The following is a 19,803-nucleotide window of genomic DNA, read 5'->3' on the forward strand; positions in this document are numbered from 1 at the left end:
AAAAGTGAACCCAACAACCTCGTTTTACTCTTTAAAAAGAAATTCAGGTCATTTGGGAAAAGTATTGCACATCACAAACACTGTTAATATGCACATACAAATTAAAAAAAATATTCAAACTGTCATCCCAAATAACTCTACACAAAGCTAGCTATCACTAATATATAAGAATACACAGCCTACTGGAAAACAAAATAATGAAGGCTAACACTTTGCACAACAAGCCACCCTTTTCCAGATATTTTGGAGGTGCCAGGACCTCTCTGCTGCTGATGCTTCAGAGCAATGCTTCTTTTCAGAACAAGTATGACTTCAAAGCAGCAGGGTTATGAAATCATGAAAGGATGTAATACATAATATAAAGGAATGATCATGTCCCCTGCTTATGAGGTTAAATAAATGAACATAATTAGAGAAAAACCAAAATGAAGTCTGCAAGTATATCAAAATGAGGCCAAACAGATAAGAAGACTTAAGACATACTCTTAGAAATTTTAAGCACTTGAATCACAAAAGGAGTAATGGATGGGAATGATTAATCATTTCTTTGTTTGTTTTTCATTGCCAGACCCAAAAATAAAACCAGAATATGTGTGAGCAAAACATAGAAAAAGAAAACTAGCTTTGCACAAAGAAAAAAAACAAAAAAGAAACCAAACCAAAATCTTGGAATCAAGCTCCCTAGTGTTACCAATGAAATACAGACTATATGTTAGAAGTGTTGATGTATTAGGCAAAGAAAGATCACGTGCTTGATTTTCTTCATGTGCTGTAGCATACTTCAAAATTATGCTGTAGCATTCTACCCAAAACTACTTTTAACTAATGCTTTTACAACTCAGTGCCACTAAATCCAATTACAGAATTATATTTGTTGAATTTTAAAGGTATTTCAGTACTTTATCCTAAAAAGATTACATAAAAAGTAAAGAGCAAAGCTATTCATAAATTACATAACCTTAATCTGCTTAAGATTCCACCTATTTAAAATACCTGCAGTTTGAATACACATATACTTAAAATGAGTGGAAATTAATTTTGAAGTACTGCCATTAACAGTGACTGACATTCAAACTGTTGAGCTGAACTCAGTGTTTCAAACAACAAATGACAAATGACAATGACCATAAACTGAACTTCAAACATAGATTTTCCTCCTTTTTCTGTTCCTTGTTAATATTCATGTTCGGTGACTACAGTTACCAAGATATCTTGGAGCAAAATCCAGTGATTCAGCTTATAACAACAGCAAATGTACATCTGAAGTTGAGTACATGCTGACGGCCGTTCTCGTTTTATGTTTGATATACTTAAGGTTGGATAATCAACTTTGGTATGTCTATGTCATCTTTACAAATTGCACCGATAATTTTATTCTCCATGTATAAAACTATTGGGTTTGTTGGTTCTGGGGACGTAAGGGTTAATGTTTCCTTCATCTGAAGGTTATTCTGAAACTTCTCTTTGCAAGCAGGTAAAAGTTCTTTGTTTTCACTTGGAAATACTAAATGGTTAAGCAAAAGAGTTCACATTATTTATTTTAGATTATCAGTGACAAGACTGTCCCAATGACAAAGCTATGTCATCATATCATAATTTTGTTATTTGTGTGTTCAATATTTATTGAGATTAATTTTGCAGGGTTTTTGGTTAATATTCACACAAGTTCATACTCCTTTGTTTCTTAAACAATGATACAAAGAAAAGTTAAATTCTAAAATGCAGGAAGAGAAACAAAATAAAAAATATGATGTCAATGGAAAGCTAGTAAAATACACTATAGCCAATAAAAAGATGAGGGAACTACAAGAAACTAGCACAAAAAGTAGGCTACAAGGACTAATATGGGTATTTTTACACATAATTTTTGAGTCTGGCCTACATAATTTATTGCCTTTGACATCATTTTGCTTTCCCTTTTTGTTAAAAGTACATTTTTTCTAAAAGTCAGCAATACCTTTGTCTACCTGTCCTGTCTGGGAGACTGAAAGATAAAGGTCTGCAAGAGAGAAGAATGGAAAGAGCTAGAAAAGATCAGGAGGTTCGGAAAAAGAGGCCCAACTTAAAAGTCTAAATCACACGCGGTTGAATACTCCAAATAGAGAAGAGGTAGCCCAGGTTTACCTACAATACTTCCAGAGGCTCTGAATAAAATCCCAATGACCCCTCTCCCGAAAAATTCCCTCCCTTTACACAACAATCTTTTGGTTCTAGAAGGATTGACCAGAAACCCATTCAGAGATAAATACTAAACTGAAAGGCAGGGAAATGCAATTAAGACAACATTTCTCAGGGCAGAAATAGTTTCCTTTGTAGCCCATCCAAGCAATATAAGAGCTGAATCACAAATCAAAGCTAGGGACTCCCTTATAGTGGTTTAAATAATTAATCTCTGTTGAAAACATTAACAAATTCTTTGAGCTGATAACTTTGCTCAAATACATGTGAATTTATTAAATACATTCAGTCTTCTTCACTAAATTCGAACTGAAAGCCTAATTAGAAATCTAGTGCATAACTAAACAAATACCTAATGTCAAATGGCTAAATTCTGTATATTACTGGAAGCCAGGTGGGCACAATAAAAACTGAAATATTTCTTAAAATGCAACTCAGTTACAACTTTATTAGTTTCATTACTTCAGCTATAAAAGAAAAGGCAAATTACTCTTGAAGTAGCTGCTTTATGAATGCAAGAACTATGATGGATGTCTAAAAGCCAAAGAGACTAAAGCGACAGTTCTGTAGCACAGGAGGCTCTCCTATAAACTACAGACTACATCAATAATTTCTAGATTTTAAAAATAAGCCATTTTTTTAAATTAAAGAAAACTAAGAAGATCCACTAGTTTTGATTTCTTAGTGACCAGCATTCAAAATTTATTAAGTTATTACTGAGTTTGATTTACATGGATTTACTTGTATCTTGAAAATATGTGTTCAGGAAAGACATACTGGAAGATTTACTATCTTGATCAAAAAGACAAAAGGAAAAGAAATAGCAATCAGGAAATTTCTGTGGATACATATGAAACAAATGATTAATGATCTGAAGAAATAGTTACCAGGTATTGTGATGTATCTCAGTATTACATTAACTGTTAAATTTGAAAAGAAATAGTCACTGAACTAAGGGGAAAAAAAGTATTTGTTGTGAGCAGCCTGTGAAATGTTCTACTCCATCCCAGTCACCAAGTGTTTAAATTTATCACTGCTACTTCTTTACCTTCTATAATTCATTGCTGAGTGTAAAAGAACAAGTTGCTATTTGCTTTATACACATTCCGAGTTGAAGATGTTTTTTTTATATCTTGAACCACCTATTTTTATACTAAAAGTATTTTAAAAGAATGACTTACTGATGAATAATAGTAAATAGCAAAGTATTGCAGCTGGCTGCACTGAACTGATGTGTTTCAGATGACCAGTCAGAGACTTGGCTACAGTTGATTTGGTAACAGAATTCACATACTTAAGCGCTTTTGGGTAAAACCAATATGTACATAATACATGGTAGGACATAGTTGCTCAGTGAGTTCAGCTTTTGGGAACACTATGCTACTTTTCCATCAAATAAAAAAAATGTATTCAGAAGTTATTCAAATATAGTAAAAATTTATGAGAATAACTCCAAATTTGAGGAAAAATATTAAAATGAACATTTTGGACATCTTCAAAAATCTACAATGCAGTACTTCCAGATGCATATTGCTACGTACTATATCATATCATATCATACCTATCTTTTTCTTGTTTTTCACATATTGTTGTCCTGTTCTTGGATACAATTTGGAAGTTGTGCAAAACAGACAATTAATTGTATGAAAAAAACTTCAGGTGGCACAGTGTGAGACTGCAGAATTAGGAGAACACTATGCACAGTACCAGAAAAAAAGCTGAAGAATTCAGTTCTGTGCTGCATTACAGTTAAAACTGAAGGAAGTTCTCTGGGTCATCTCCTAAAATGTCATTTAGTTCATATTTATGCCACTGGCAAAATTTCAGTCTACTGAGCTGACTTCAACTTTAGAAATAGTCTCCAATTCAAGCAAAGATTTGTTGAGAAATTTTAATATTATGCTTTGAAAATCCGATGATGTGTTCTTCTGTGGAATTACTCTCATCAATAAGAATCAAACACAGACTTAGCTAAGAGGTACTAGCAGTATTTTGGCTTATAAGGTATGTCTGGTGATGTTAAAGGAACAATAATATTCTGCATCATAATTAAAGTCATTCTAAAATCCTTTCTTAGTCTAAGTGTCTTTCCTAAACACAAGTTCAACAATTTTTGAATTGAAAAGGGTTTCCCACAACTTACGTGAGCTCCCTCACTCAGACCATTATAGGTATATAGAGAATATAATTTTCTCACTCACTGAACACCAAAGGTTCAGATTGCCAAAATCGCAGAATTCATATTTACTTTAAAGGGTCTAAAACTGGGCTTTAAATTCTACCTAGTCCATTTTGGCCTGATTTACTTTTTTGTGTTGCAGTATTACTGCTGTCATTTATTTCAGGTGCTCAAAACATACTCGCAGACAGTAGTCTTTGTAGACATTTTGTAGACCTTTATCTAATTTTATTTTGTTAGAGTCAGTAGTCCAGCATAGTATACATGTTGGAAATAAAAGGGTTTCTGCGAGACAACTACAGAAGTATCTCAATAGCAATGGCACACAATGCTATTAGATACAAATAGCAAAAACTAATCAGCAGTGAGTCTAAGCAATTATTACTTATGATGAAAGGTACAACATCCTCAGATACTGTAAATTTCTGACATTATAAGCAAGCAGTTTATACTACGTAGTTTGCTAGGGAAGGACAAATAGCATTTTAGAGCATGCAGTTACTACAACCACGTTTACAGTTTACAAACTACACAGTGCATCGCTCTTACCTCAGATTTCTCCAGTTTATTTTGAGCATCAATTTGAGTGACAATTTCATTCATGTTGGTCTCCAAAACCATTCCACCCATGACCATTTCAGCCAATATGTTATGGACCTAAAAGAGACCAAAAGAGAATTTAAAAATGCAAGACGTCCTCCAGATGTTATTCTGGAGAGAATAACATCTCTCCAGATTGTAGATCTCTTCAATCTGGAGAGATGTTATTCAGATTCCTCAATGCAGGAAAACATATATTCTGTAAATCACTTAATTAATGTTAGCAATTAATTTTAAGCCATTTGGGAACAAAGCTCACAACTTAATTTTCCTTTCTCCAGTACCTTGTTTGCTCATATCTCTGTTACGAACTCATCTTCTACACCCTTTCACTTATCAACGCCAGAAGAAACTTTCACATTCCTCTTTCTTTCAGTTCCTGCATTCTATCCAATGATTATGGACATAAATTCTAATTAGCATCAATAGCAGTAATACTCCTAGGGAGCAGGTTCTACGAGATTAAATTAATTACTCACAAATAGAGGCATAAAAACTACTTCGGGCTACACTTGCAAAGGAAGAGAGATGATGCTCACCCACCATGTGTATGTACCAAGATTAGTCTTGGAAGTAGAATTGACATTCCTGAGCTACACCAGAGATATGGAGACTTCAGCATCTAGGACTAAGACTGAGAGCTAGACCTTGAACTGAAGGACCACATAAACCAGCTGAGGACATTAAAGAAATGGGTATGTTCAAATATGGGAACTATTATAAAATATATACACGAAAAAAGGCATTGTTTTTTTCATTAACCAAAAAGTTAACAATAACCACTAATGGCATTTAGAAGACAACACATCTCTACTATTCATGATGGTCACAAAGTTTGGTACAAAGTGTCTACAGTAAGTACACGTTATGCATGACGGTTCAGAGAACAACTCTATGATGTAACCTATCTGATGAATTTTGTTCTATGAGGAGGCACACATAAACTCAAGAAGCAGTCAAGCTTAAGCAATAAAAACTAGATTCAGAGGTCCCTTTCAGTGTAAACTATTCCACGATTCTAAGAATTAAAAACGTGAACTGTAATAATAATAAAAAAAAAGGCTTCTTGAGCACATAGACCACAGACAACAGATCAAGGTAACCACTTCTTGGCAACCAAGAGAAAGAATTGGATTTACATGTTCAAGTAAGCATCTCACCAAGGCATCAGTTCCCCTTAGTGTAAACTCTGAAAGAAGTCTGTAACATGCCTGCAAAGTCTGCAAACTACAGATTAAGAAGGAACTGATATGGGAGCACTCTCTGCAGACAAAAAAGGGGTAAAAGGCAAATTTCAGGCTTCCAGCCAGCTGTAGCGTTGATGCCATAACTATATAAAACTGCAGCATACTGTTGTCAACATTCAGCCCTCAGCAGTTATTGATGCTTTCCTTATTATGATGGATGCAGTGAAGAAGGAGAATGAACACAATTCTGAATACAGCTTCTCACAAATAAATTTGCTCATAATTGAGACTGCATATGCAGATTTACAAATACTACATGAAAACAACAGCAGGAATATAATTTTTTTTCCTAAAACATACTCCTTCACAGAGGAAATCTTAGTATTTCTCTATCAAAACATTAAGAAAATACGCTCCTTAATCTTCTTAGTCATAAAGAAACATTACTGCCTAGCAGTTCTTCTGATATTTCACAGTCTTTCATATTCCAGAAGATATATACCATAACATTTGCCTTTCCATCATCCAAGTTGCTTTAAAAAATGAAAACTGAAATTTCTAATTATGCTTTGAAATTATGAAATTATGCTTGGTTAGGAAAGCCAAAGCACTGACAGAAGTAAATCTGACCAACAACATCAAGGTTAACAAAAAAAGCTTCTGTAGGTACACTGGTGATAAAAGACAGACTAGGGAAAATGTGGGTCCTCTCAGGAAGGATATAGGAGACCTAGTTAGCCAGGATGTAAATGACTTTTTTGCCTCGGTCTTCACCAGCCAATAGTCAAGCCACACAACCCAAGCTGCAGAGGGTGGAAGCAGGGACCAGAAGAATGAAGAACTGCAGACTGCAGGAGAACATTGGATCAAAGAGCATTTAAGGAAACTGAAGGTGCAGAAGTCCATGGGACCTGACAAGATACATCAACAGATCCTGAGGGAACTGGCTAAGACACTATCCATCATATTTGAGAAGTCATGGCAGTCCAGTGAACTTGCCACCAACTGAAAAACGAGAAACTTAACCTCCATTTTTAAGAAGGGAAATAAGGAAGATCTAGGGAACTACAGGCCACTCAGTCTTACCTCAGTGCCTGGTAAAACCATGGAGCTGATCCTCCTGGAAACTACGCTAAGGTTCACAGAAAATACCAAGGTGATTGGTGACAGGTTTCACTGATGACAAATCATGCCTGACAAATTTGGTGGCCTTCTATGACAGGATTTCAGAGACTGTGGATGAAGAAAGAGTGACTGACCTCAGCTACCTGGACTTGTGCAAGGCATTTGACACTGTCCCACACAACATCCTTGTCTCTAAACCAGAGACACGGAGTTGACATCTGGACCACTCCATGGATATGGAAAAAACTTGAAGCTCACACTCAGAGAGTTGCAGCAGCTCCATGTCCAAGTGGAGACCATTGATGAGAGGCTTCCTCAGGGAACCTTGGGACTGGTGCTGCTAAATATCTTTGTCAGTGACATGGGCAGTGGGATGGAGTGCACCCTCAGCAAGTTCACTGATGACACAAGGCTTGTGGTGCCATCAACATGCTGGAGGGAAGGGATGATGCTAGAGGGACCTGGATAGGCCTGAGAGGTGGGTCTGAGTGAACCTCATGAAGTTCAACAAGGTCAAGTACAACATCCTGCACCTGGGTCTCGGCAGTCCTGAGCAGAAGTACAGTCTGGGCAGAGAATGGACCAAGAACAGCCCTGGGGACAAGGACTTGGGAGTGTTGGTGGATGAGAAGCCAGCAATGTGTATTTGCAGCCCAGAAAATCAACCCCATCCTGGGCTGCATCAAAAGCTGTGTGGCCAGCAGGTCAAGGGAAGTGATTCTGACACTCTGCTCTGCTCTTGTGAGACCCTAGTTGAATACTGCATCCAGCTCTGGGGCCCCCAGGACAAGAAAGATGTAGACCTGTTGGAATAAGTCGAGAAGAGTCACAATGATGATTAGAGGGCTGGAAGACCTCTGCTATGAGGAAAGGCTGAGAGTTGTTCAGCCTGGAGAAGAGAAGGCTCTAGGGAGAACTTCCTGAAGACTTCCACTACCTAGAGGAGTCCCACAAAAAATCTGAAGAGGGACTTTTCACAGAATATATAGCAATAGGACAAGGAGGAATGGCTTTTAGACAAGAGAAGGCAGACAGGATATCTGGAGAAAATTCTTTACTGTGAAGATGATGAGGCACTGGCCCAGGTTGCCCAAAGAAGTTGTGGGTGCCCTGGCTCTGGAAGTATTCAGATTTGTGTGTGCAGATTTGAGCAACTTGGTCTAGTGGAAGGTGTCCCTGTCCATGGCAGGGGGGTTAGAACTATTGAATCTTAAAGGTCCATTCCAACTGAAACCATTCTATGATTCTATGATTATGCATACTAGAAAAACTTTATTCTAGTTTATTATCTATTTTCAGTGATTCACCAGTGGAGACTTAAAAAAAAAAATCTTAACAGTAGTACTTATCCTATACAAATTCTCTGCTTCCAAATATCTCCAGCTTAAGGATTTCTGAAACAGAGACTGCTTGCTGCTTCTTGGTATAGTATTGCATTTTATAGCTTCAGTTAGAATTTTTTCTTTGGTTGACATATCTAATTACCTTTGAACCCACTTAAAATATTCTTGGTATCTATGATAAAATGGAACAGTGACATTCTATAATTTAGTTATCAACCACAAAAAAATATTTTCTTTGTTTCAAACTTCCTGAGATTTTATCTGATATCCCACTGCTCTTTATTTCTGACACAGTTGTTCATTTTCTTCAGGCTTGTTCTGGCTCTCCAACACCTTTCTTCTACATACTTCTTGCTTCTCTGATTCCAATATCTTGAATATTTAACTTTTTCCTCCATGCAAACTCTTTCATACTTTGGATCATACTTTCTCTATATTTTTTCATACTTTTAGTATACAATATTGAAGACTAACACATACTATTTAAAAATGTTTAAAGCATGGATTGCTTTAGAGAAGCTTAACCATTTTCTTTGTATTGCCCCATTTTTCTTTTAAAGGGAGAAGAATGTTTTCTAAATAACAGTATATAATTAATTATATTTGTTAATCTGTATATCACAGCCATGACCAATAATGTTATGTAACTATTGTAATCCTTTGACTTCCTTCTCTTAAATACATAAGTTTGCCCATATATGAGCAGCAGCAAGACAAAAATTTTTAATATTAACTGGTTTTTCTTTATTTTTTCATTGTAAATACATAATTAGCAAATACACATCACTTTCTTTTTTCTTATTGAAAAAAATCACTAATTATTTTCCTAAACAAAAAAATCTGAACTAAAAAAGCATTAAGTGACAATGAAGTGCAAAATACACTTCAACAGTCTATTCCAAACAGTGTTTAAGTGAAAAACTGAGGGCACAGAGAATAGACCTCATACTACAAAAGATATCTGACAGTTGAGAACATCAACTTTTCAAAATCTGAAATTGTTCTTTTGTAATAAAAATTTTGAGGTGTTTTTACAAAAATCAAGAGAACTTCCTATTTGTGTTCCATGTATTCTCTAAAACCATAAACACATATTCTAGCAAACAGGGGGAAGGAATGCATCAAGAAAAAACTCTCCAGGAAAATTTAGCAAACACATTTTCTTGTCTTCAACCAATTTGATTCACTGGGTTCACTGTTCTGGTCAGATAATAAACTCTTGGAAGAGAACACGATACTCCCAGGGATATTTCAATAGATGCCAAAAAACTTGTGGAAAAATAAAAGTATTTCCTTACATCCCTAACTGAATGTATTCTATTATTTTAGTTGTAAAATATTTTTAGGATAGCTTTCTATGATGCCTTTTCCATTAGAATGCATTGCACTCCTGGACTCAGTGTAGGAATCAGTACAGGACTGAAATAAATGTCCTCCTCCCCCTCTGGAAAACGCCTTGCTCCAACTATGGCAAGTTGGTTTGTTTCCTTGTAATACAGATGATTTTTAAAGACAATCCAAATTGTTTCTATGTACAAACTACACTCCCCAACACCCCAAATCCTCCTCTGCTATAGCACATTAGAAACACTATCTCATTCCCACCTATATTCCCCTCTTCAGATGAACTTCTAGTACTATACCAGTATTCCTTGCATAAGCATCTCTCTTGACCCCAGTTTACTACAAGTCATCACTGGATCCTGTACAATGATAAAGGTCTGATGAAGGTAAATGTTTTCTTATAGAAATACCAAATAAAACGCTACTAGAGAGGCAACAGCTGTTGAGACTACATAGTTTAACTCTTTCACATGTCACATCATTTTTTTACAGGAAAGGTACTCCTTGGTGTTTAGGTAGCTCTAGCAAGAGAATTGCAAGAAAGCCACCTTCTACAGCTCCATCAAGAACTGAAAACACAGAAAAATTCTTAGGCAAATCAGCTAGCCAATCCTCACTTTTCTCAACACCAGACCACTCAAAACACAAAGATTTGAAAGGTTTCACCCCAAAAAGCTCCCACATTACTCCATTACAAGTAAGATTCTGTCTAGACCAAACATGCAGCAGCATTTGCTGCTTCCCCCCTTTGCACACTTGCAATACATTAACACTAGGTCACAAATATCTGACGAGAGAAAGTTAATGTGTCTTAACTCAGAAGGCTCAATGCATTTTGCTTCTTGACTGCTTAAGCAGTTTAAAGAAAATTTAATACTATAATTTCATTCTCACACATACATCTTCCTGTTTTGTTCTCAGACCTACAAGAACACTGATGAACTTAAACTAGAGGAAAAAAAAGAAAGCATAGAGACAACATCAGATTAGTTACAACTGTACAACTAATGCTACTGTAGAGCTGGTAGCAGCCTTGCCTTACAACAGATGTTCAGCTCTCTTTATTTTTCACTGTATTCAGTACAGTATTCTTTTGTTGATCTATGATCAAGTAAAAAAATCACTGCCCTGGTTAATGTGATGCTCAAAATTTTTTTAACTCAAGGTTTCAGTGATCCTTTATTGTGGAATTGGATTACTTTGACTAAAACATCTAACTATTATTTAGGGTTCGCATTTTTCTCAGAGTTTGAAAATTCTAGTCTAAACATTTAATAGGATTCTCAGGCAGATTTTTAGATTTTAGTAAATCAAATTTTTAGTAAAATGAAACCATTAAAATTCTTCCATTTGACAAATAAATTTCAAGAAGGAAATACCATCTCACACCCAACAGAAAGTAAAGTATTCTTCAAGAAATGTAATATTTTGAAGCACCTAAGTTCTCTATGTTTCTTCTCTAAAATGTAAAATATTACTGTGTTAAGAAATAATCCTGAATGAAATATGTTACAAAGCAACAGTTTGGAGTACATATCAACCAAAGTATCCTTCAGCTAAAGACCAAACTCTTCCCCACAAAACAACTACAGTATTTTTGTTCTTTAAGCTCCAAGGCTCACATATATAAGCCACTAATAAATTGTTTTGTATTTTAATTTGCCATTTTGGAAATATCCAATATGTTCCAGTCAGACTAGAAATCCTAATGACTTTTCATTAGCAATGTATCAGTTCAAACAGTAACTGAAGGTCACATGCATTTCTCTATCTGGTCAAGGTACAAGTGTTTCTTCCAAAAGGAGTTTCTGATTTTGAAACAAACTGAGTCAGTTTGAAATGGCCATTTCAGACATTTGATTTGGTACAATTTTTATTCTACTTTTTCTATCTTAATTTTCATTGACATCTTTTGCTGTTGATGCAAAAAGATGTTCACAGATGGGGAAAGGTGAATGCGCTGAAAGCAATGGCAGGTACAAAATGCAACTGAAGGAATAAATACTATATATTCCATTCTCAGCATTTTAGATATTACACCAAGAGATGTCAAAGTCCTTTTAAATGAAAGATTACTATAGTAACAGCATTTCTCAAAACTAGATTAATAAATAAAACATTCCTTATAGATGGGAATATTCAAATAAGATTTTTTCAAATATTTAGAAACAAAGACATAAAGTCTGTTTGAGATTTGGAACAGAAAGATCCACACAGCATTTAAGCTACATAATCATAGCATATGAAAGGCAAGCAACAACCTTAACTGGAAAACCTGTAATAACTTCAGTTCTGCATTATGCAATACCTAACCATAAACAAAATAGAATACATTATTTCTTGAAACTAATCCTACTCTGAGAATATTCAGATGTCTTGGATTTTACAACTTAATGTGCAATATTATTATGCAAATCTCCCACATTATTTTATTGTTCCTCAGAAAGACATGTTCCACTGGTTCCACTGCAGCTTTCAAACAATAAAAATAATATTTTAACAGAAATGGTCTAGATTTCACTGATAAATAAATCACAGAATCGTTAAGGTTGGAAAAGATCTCCAAGACCATTGAGTCCAACCTTTGATAGACCACTACCATGTCAAATAACCACAGCATGAAGAACCACATCCAGTCATTTCATGAACACCTCCAGGCATGGTGATTGCACCACTTCCCCAGGCAGCCCATTCCAATGCTTGACTACCCTTTCAGTGAAGAAATTCTTCCTCATCTCCAGCCTACACCTCTCCTGCAACAGCTTGAAGCCATTTCCTCTTGTCCTGTCACTTGCTGCCTGGGAGAAGAGGCTGAGCCCCACCTTGCTACAAGCTCCTTTCAGGTAGTAGTAAACAGCAATGAGGTCCCCCCAAGCCTCCTTTTCTCCAGGCTAAACCTCACCTTCCTCAGTTGTTCCTCATAAAACTTACTCTCTAGACACTTCACCAGCTTCATTGAGACCTCAGGAAAGTAGAATCACTGCAGTTTTATACCAAATATCAGCTGAACCAAATGTGTTACTTGACAAAAATATTACAGGAGGTCATCACAGTACCTTGTCTACATGGAAAATTAAATCCAGTTCACAGACATTTTCAAAACATTTGTCTAGTGTTTCCACAAATACCTGCAAAGAAAAAAAAAAAGCCAGAGGTCAAGCTTTAACAAAAATTCAATAATTTCATTAAGTGTGAGGTTTGAGAAAAGCAAGTACAGAAATTAAACAAAGGTCAGATTTTAAGGCATTAAAAGCATCTACAGAAATTATGTGGTTAACAATATTATGTCAACAGGATGTTATCTATGTAGAGGTCACAAATGTACACACAAGCCAGTTTATGTTAATACTTTGCTAAAACTCATCCAGTTTTAAAAAAGTTACATCTTGAAAAAACAGTAACATCACCTATTCTACAATTTTCTCAGCTGTGATTCAAAGCATCCCTTCCCTTTTCATTAGAACCCAACTATTAAGCAAAAAAAAAAATAAAAAAAATCAGCTTTTCTATTACTGTTACTATTTTTAGCAATTACTACCTTGCAGGCATCTCCCAGTTAACCAGACTACTGCTAACTTTTGCTACACAGGCATGTGCAATGCAAACTGTCAGCATCATGCAAGTTTGTCAACATTACTGCTTCCAGCAGTACAGTAGCTTTCACTTGACTCAGACTCATTGAATTCAGGGTGGACCAAGGAAAAAGGCAGCTGTCTTAATGTCACACCTGCTGATCCTGTCAGGCACAAATTTCGAAAAGTCTAGCAGTTTATAACCCCTCCCTGAATCTATAATATAAGAGGACAAAGCAGAAAAATCAGAGCAGCTGCTGAACTCCAGCCACTGATGTTCCCTGCCAGATATGGACTGTACACTACCTTGCTGTACACTAACAGGTTCTCTGGTACTCACGTTTGCCTGTTTTGACACCAAGAGCACCACAGTATCCAATTAGGCCAGATAATGAAATGATGATTGTATATGCATTTCTTAAGCTCTGGAATGCCAATCACCGTGTGCTTGTGGTGAGTGCTGACAAAGACTCCAGTCTTCGACAGGTATAAGCACAGTTCCCTTTATGCATGGGATAACTCCTACAGACATAGATGTGTTAACCCTTTTTAAGTTTGAGTTCGAGGGCTTAGGGCCTTCAAAGTTAAAAAGAATTCCTGTAAGAATTTACTGACCATTTATTAATGACAAATAGATAAGTTGCAGCTTGTTGGAGATTTTAACCTCAGTTTTATATGTTTCAGAACCATTTTCTCAAAATAAGCATTTAATATTATTTATTAAGCTGTCACTGTATGCAGGTTTTTTTTTTCAATTCTAAACCCAAACCCTAAAGCAGCAGTATGGAGGATAAACACCTAATTTTGATTCGTTATTCAACATAATTTATTAATCCCATCTTAGTATTTGAGATGAACCAGATTTCAAACTGCCTAGGCCCAGAGAAATAGGAATGAGAAGCCATGTTCTGACATAGATCACAAATTCATTTAGGTTGGAAACAATCTCTAAGATAAATTAGTCAAACAGTTAATCCAGCACTGCCAAATACAGTTCTAAACCATGTCCCTAAGCACCACCTCTAAATGTTTTTTGAACACTTCCGGTAATGGTGACTCCATCACTTCCCTGAGCAGCCCATTTCCATGCCTGACCACCCCTTCAGGGAAGAAATTTTTCCTAATACCCAACCTAAACCTCCCCTGGCACTATTTGAGGCTGTTTCCTCTTGTCCTATCACTTCTTCCTTGGGAGAAGAAACAGACCTCTCTGTTTCATGTTTCATGTAGTTCTAGAGTTCTAGAGTAATAAGATCTCCCCAATCCTCTTTTTTTCCATGCTAAACACACCCAGCTCCCTCAGCAACTCCTCATAAGACTTGAAGTCCAGACCCTTTGTCATCTCCATTGCCTTTCTGTGGACTTGCTCCAGCACCTCAATGCTCACCTTGTAGTGAGAGGCCAAAACTGAACACAAGATTCCAAGGTGTGGGCTCACCAGTGCCAAGTACAGGGGGACGATCTCTGGCCACACTATTGCTGACCCAAGCCAGCCTTTGGCCTTCTTGGTTACCTGGGCACACTGCTGATTCATGGTCAGCTGCTGTTGGCCAGCACTCCCTGGTCCTTTTCTGCCAGGCAGCTTTCTAGCCACTCTTCCCCCAGTCTGTGGTGCTGCAGGGGAATGCTGTGGTCCAAAGGCAGGATCCAGCACTTGATCTTGGCCCATCAATCCAGCCAGTCCAGACCCCTCTGCAGAGCCTTCCTACCCTCCAGCAGATCAACATTCCCAACCAACTCAGGGTCACGTGCAAACTGGCTGAGTGAGCACTCGATCCCCTCGTCCAGATCACTGAGCCCTGGGGAACACTACCTGTGACTAGATGCCAGTAGGACGTAACTCCATTCAACACCATTCTTTGTGGATAAAGGCCTGTTTCTACAGACATGTATTTATGTCTACAGACCCAGTGAAACGGGTTTACTTGACATAAGCCATTCCCAGTTGTCTACCTGGCATATCCATAAAGATTACTTTTACATCTGAATCCCTGATTCTCAGATCCTGCTTATACTGTAAAAGAGAAGAGGATCACACCCTGCTGTTAATATTACTGCTATTATCAATGTCCATTTTAAAGTCAAAGTACAAGCATTTAGAAAAAGGACTATTATTTAATATCAAAATAAAAATCTGTAATTTAAAACTAGGAACATGGAGCATATTCAGAAGCAGACTCAAGACAATAAGGTTTGCTGACAAGTTAACTAAGTAAATGAGTATGCTTCTGTTAAATTATACTGAAGCTAAGCAAAGTGGATTTTTTTCTTAAAGAATTTGTTAATTTGTTGTGGTAATAACAATCTTCAATAACGAAGGGATGTGAGGAAACAGAAAAACTTATATGTTAAGCAGAACAACTACATATTTGACAACCATGTGCAGCAAGACAAATGAGCAAAGATGTTCTCTTACTTTCCTTGTACCTTAGGAGACTGTAATTACAAGGACAGTGTTGTTTGATATTAGCTGCAAGAAGAAGTATGGAAACAGAGTGTAAATTAAATGCTTCCTCCAGTGGTTTTAGTTACAAGAGCTACCAGCTTGACACTATTTTTGAAAGAAAATATTCCTCATATATATCCCCATGAATTCACATACTCTGACTTCAACATCTGTCTAGCTCCTTGGAAAACAAAGGAACATATTAAAAACAAAAACAACTCAGAAGTCCTAAAAAAAGCTCCCCACAGATACCTGTATTTAGTAGCAGCATGCATGCTCACGCATCAACATCACAAAAGTTTTATTTTTGTGACCTTCTTCCAGTAACTAGGGCTTCTATAACAACACTTGATTCATAGTTACAATGGCTACTTTTAAACCTTTACCTATTACATAGCAACACCATCTCATACTGAACGAACTCTCAGATCTCTGCTTGCAATGCATGACCAGCAATGCACAACACTTTTTAATCTAAGCGAGGAAATCAGCTGGCACTGAGTATTCTTCAGAAAGATTTTTCACTGGCTAGGGATTTCCCATGGAAACTTTGGAAACTCTCTCAATCTTCCATTCAAAATAGAGAGTTCAGAGTAATGCCAGCAGTGATAACATTTACATCTGTTATGAATAACTGGTCTTTTACAGTGTTAGTCTGTAAGGTAAAACAGATTTTTTTACACTAACATCCTTGGCCTATTTTAAGATGCCTTCAGTTATCAAGATGGTAAATAAAATTAGAGCCACTTTCATCATAATTTTAGTTGAGGCAAATGAATCGCATGCTATGGCAAGCAGTGATAGAATTTCAGTACTTTAGTAATCACTTCAGATGCTGCAGACTTGTAGATCAATAATCAAAAGAGAAAACATATTCTGGGACACACGTACCTTCCACACACATCAGTTCAGATGCACCTTGTAATGTTATTGGAAGGGTAACATAAATAAATGAGTCAAATAGGAAAATAAGGATGCACAGACAATGAACTACTAGCTCCCCCTTGTGCTTCATTTTTGAAACTATAATCTTTTACAGTTCAAAGAAAAACTCATGCATCTCCATGTAAGTAAACAGAAAAAAAAGGGAAGGGAAAAAAAAAAAAAAGAAAAACCCTACACCAACAAAACACCGAATCGTTATTGGATATATACAAGCCAGGAGCGCTCTCTATTTGGCAATATGTCAAAACATAAAACACCACCTTTACAATAAAGGGCTTGTTTTTATAAGTAACACAACAAAGGAAGAAAAAATACATTAATATTGGGAAGATAAAGCTAGCAGAAAAATCAGAAAATCCAATCAATTAAATGTATCTGGGAATAGGAAATATCAAATATCAAAAGCAAGTACAAAGGATGAACTGAAAACAACAGGGGTGAATCATATCAAGATTATCCCCTCCTTCTTCCTTAGCTAAACAGCAATGGCAAATTTGAGGACAGAATTAATCCAATCTGCCCATGATGAGTTCTCATCCCAGTCATATGCCTCTCCTTTTTTTAATTTAACTAGCACAAAAAGCAGCATATCTGGGCAGGATGCTTTGTCTTTAAGACATCTTACATGACTTACACTTCATGCATCTTACTGAACAACATTATTGTGCAAGACTCTACAGAAATTTTCACGGAAGACTGATCTCATAGACACTGCTGTTTGTCTTCATAGCCTCATGTCTTCAAAGTACAGCAACAGGCCAAGACACTCAGAAATTCTTAGAGCTGACATAAGTTTTTGGGTCCATAAGATAGTTAGGTAAATGTAATGTAAAAATGTAATAGTAAATGTCCCTCAGTTTTTCCTCATGGCAGTCTACAGCTAGTTATATTTTCTTATGTATTTTATTTCCATGCACTAAAACCTTATACTTCACAGGTTAACACAAAAGAGTCTGAAATAGCTACAACTCATGACATAATTTACACTGACTCCAAAAGACTGCAAAACAAGCATAGCAGAGATGTTGACCTATCTCCCAAACCAACAAAGCAAAAAACAATAAAAAGAAAATTCTGTTTATATTAAAAAAAACCAAAGTAAATGGACAAAAAATAACAACATGAATTTGCCTTATGTGTTCAAACACAGATATACAAGTTGAACACAGTATCAAATCTGAGGCAGTCTATGATTTGTAAGGCATACAGCATATTCATTAAGCCCAAGTCAAGATGACTTAACCATGAAACAGCTCTGACCTAATGGTGATACAACTGGCCTTCACAGAAGTATCTTAAGTATTACAACTTTATTGAATATTGAAATTATATGAAAATTACAACTTCATGATGAAAAGAGCTGCAGACTGTCATATGCAGCCTAATCTACTATGGATTTATTCTGTTTACAAGACAGAAAACTCTTAAGTGCTATACTGATTTCTAGGTTCATATCACCAGTTTATTTTCCATCACAAACTGGTCCTCTCCATATCTACTTATTTAAACAATTCATTATATGTATGATTCATAAAAAAGTCCAGATGTGTTACCTGTGTTGTCTCTGAACTAAAATAAACAAAGATGTCCCAACAAAAAACAAACAAAGCTTATTTGCTTGAGTGGATGTGGATGTGTATATACTGCCAGTCTGCATTGTACATGGGGTTGAGATGTAATAATAAACTTTCTGAGGGCACTTTTCCAGTGTAAGATACATTTAATTCTGATTGCTATTGCTAAGAGGATTAAACAGATACTTCTTGTGAGCCAGACTGAAAATTGAAAACGTTTAACTAATCTCTGTATACTTTACCCTAAAATCGAATGGTTGAATTACCATGATTTAGGAACACTGAACAGCTACAGGTACTGTGGTGAGACTGTATGATTTATAAACAAAATCATGCAGGTTAGAAAAATAAAGTATTTATACAAATAGAAACAGCATTTTTCTTATTTCATCCTGTAGGCAATTATACTGACATGTAATTAAACACTGGGGCATTTATGGAAAAAATGTGAAATACAAAGACTACAAGATTAAAATCTATCAAAATATTTTTGGCACAATAAGTAATACAGTTTAGAGAAAAGTTTAAATTCTCCCTTATTCAGACAGTTTGAGGGCCATGCAACTATAGGTAGCAGTAAGCGCAAGCAATATGTTTCAACACCTAAAAGTACAATTTAGGTTACTCTGTGTATATATGAACATGCCTCTTCCAAGAAAGAAGACACATTGTTCAACTCTGTACGACAAACTGCTGGGAACAGGTACCGCCACTGAGTACCTTACTTGGTAATTTTGCACTGTTCAGACATTGCAGAATGACCAAAGACGGTATAAGAATCCAGAAAAAGTTTCCTTCCCCCCTACCCACACAGGCACCCTTCTGGATCTATTGTCCAAAAGAACAACACTGGAAAGCTGTTCTGAACACTAACAGGTGACTGTGAGAAGCTATTCAGCTCCAAAAAAGGTCTGCAGAGGAAACTGTGTTAGCCTTTGAGGCTAACAGTAAAATTATCAATAGATATATGCCCATGTCCCAGAATATCACAGATTTTACTAATGTAATAAATCTATTCTCTTGATGTGCAAGCTTTTGAAAGGTTTAACAGTAAGTGAACCATACACACATATAACTGAGACTCATTTATGTAATGACATACATCACTTCATGCTGTGAAACTATTTTTTGCCACATCTGAGTACACTAACGATGATCACTGAAATTGTTTACACGCAAGTTTTAAGCTGAAAAATTGCTGGTTTAGTCAGAGCTCTCTTGACCTGAGAGTGTTCATATTACCAGACACAATTTTTCTTACTGATACAGACATATTTAGCAGTTTAAATCATATATGAGAGCTTTGCAGA

The 19,803-nt window shown here is 36.2% G+C and overlaps 1 protein-coding gene across 5 annotated transcripts in view; it reads right to left on the bottom strand.

The window, feature by feature from the left end:
• The window catches only part of AP3S1 (adaptor related protein complex 3 subunit sigma 1), a 70,821-nt gene that overhangs the window by 44,319 nt on the left and 6,699 nt on the right, over positions 1–19,803 (bottom strand). For 4 of the 5 annotated variants that reach the window (XM_051789496.1, XM_051789494.1, XM_051789493.1 and 1 more), the window contains 2 exons: positions 13,013–13,084; positions 4,907–5,014 (listed from right to left, as the gene is read on the bottom strand). In XM_051789496.1, the coding sequence (XP_051645456.1) occupies positions 4,907–5,014; positions 13,013–13,084 (180 nt within the window). Of the gene's footprint in view, positions 1–1,736; positions 2,000–4,906; positions 5,015–13,012; positions 13,085–19,803 lie in introns of those variants that run through there. The other variant, XM_051789497.1, reaches the window with a different exon arrangement.

Source organism: Manacus candei, unplaced genomic scaffold (genome assembly GCF_025592945.1).
Source record: "Manacus candei isolate 608988 ecotype Guabito, Panama unplaced genomic scaffold, ASM2559294v1 h1tg000027l, whole genome shotgun sequence".
NCBI lineage: Eukaryota > Metazoa > Chordata > Aves > Passeriformes > Pipridae > Manacus > Manacus candei.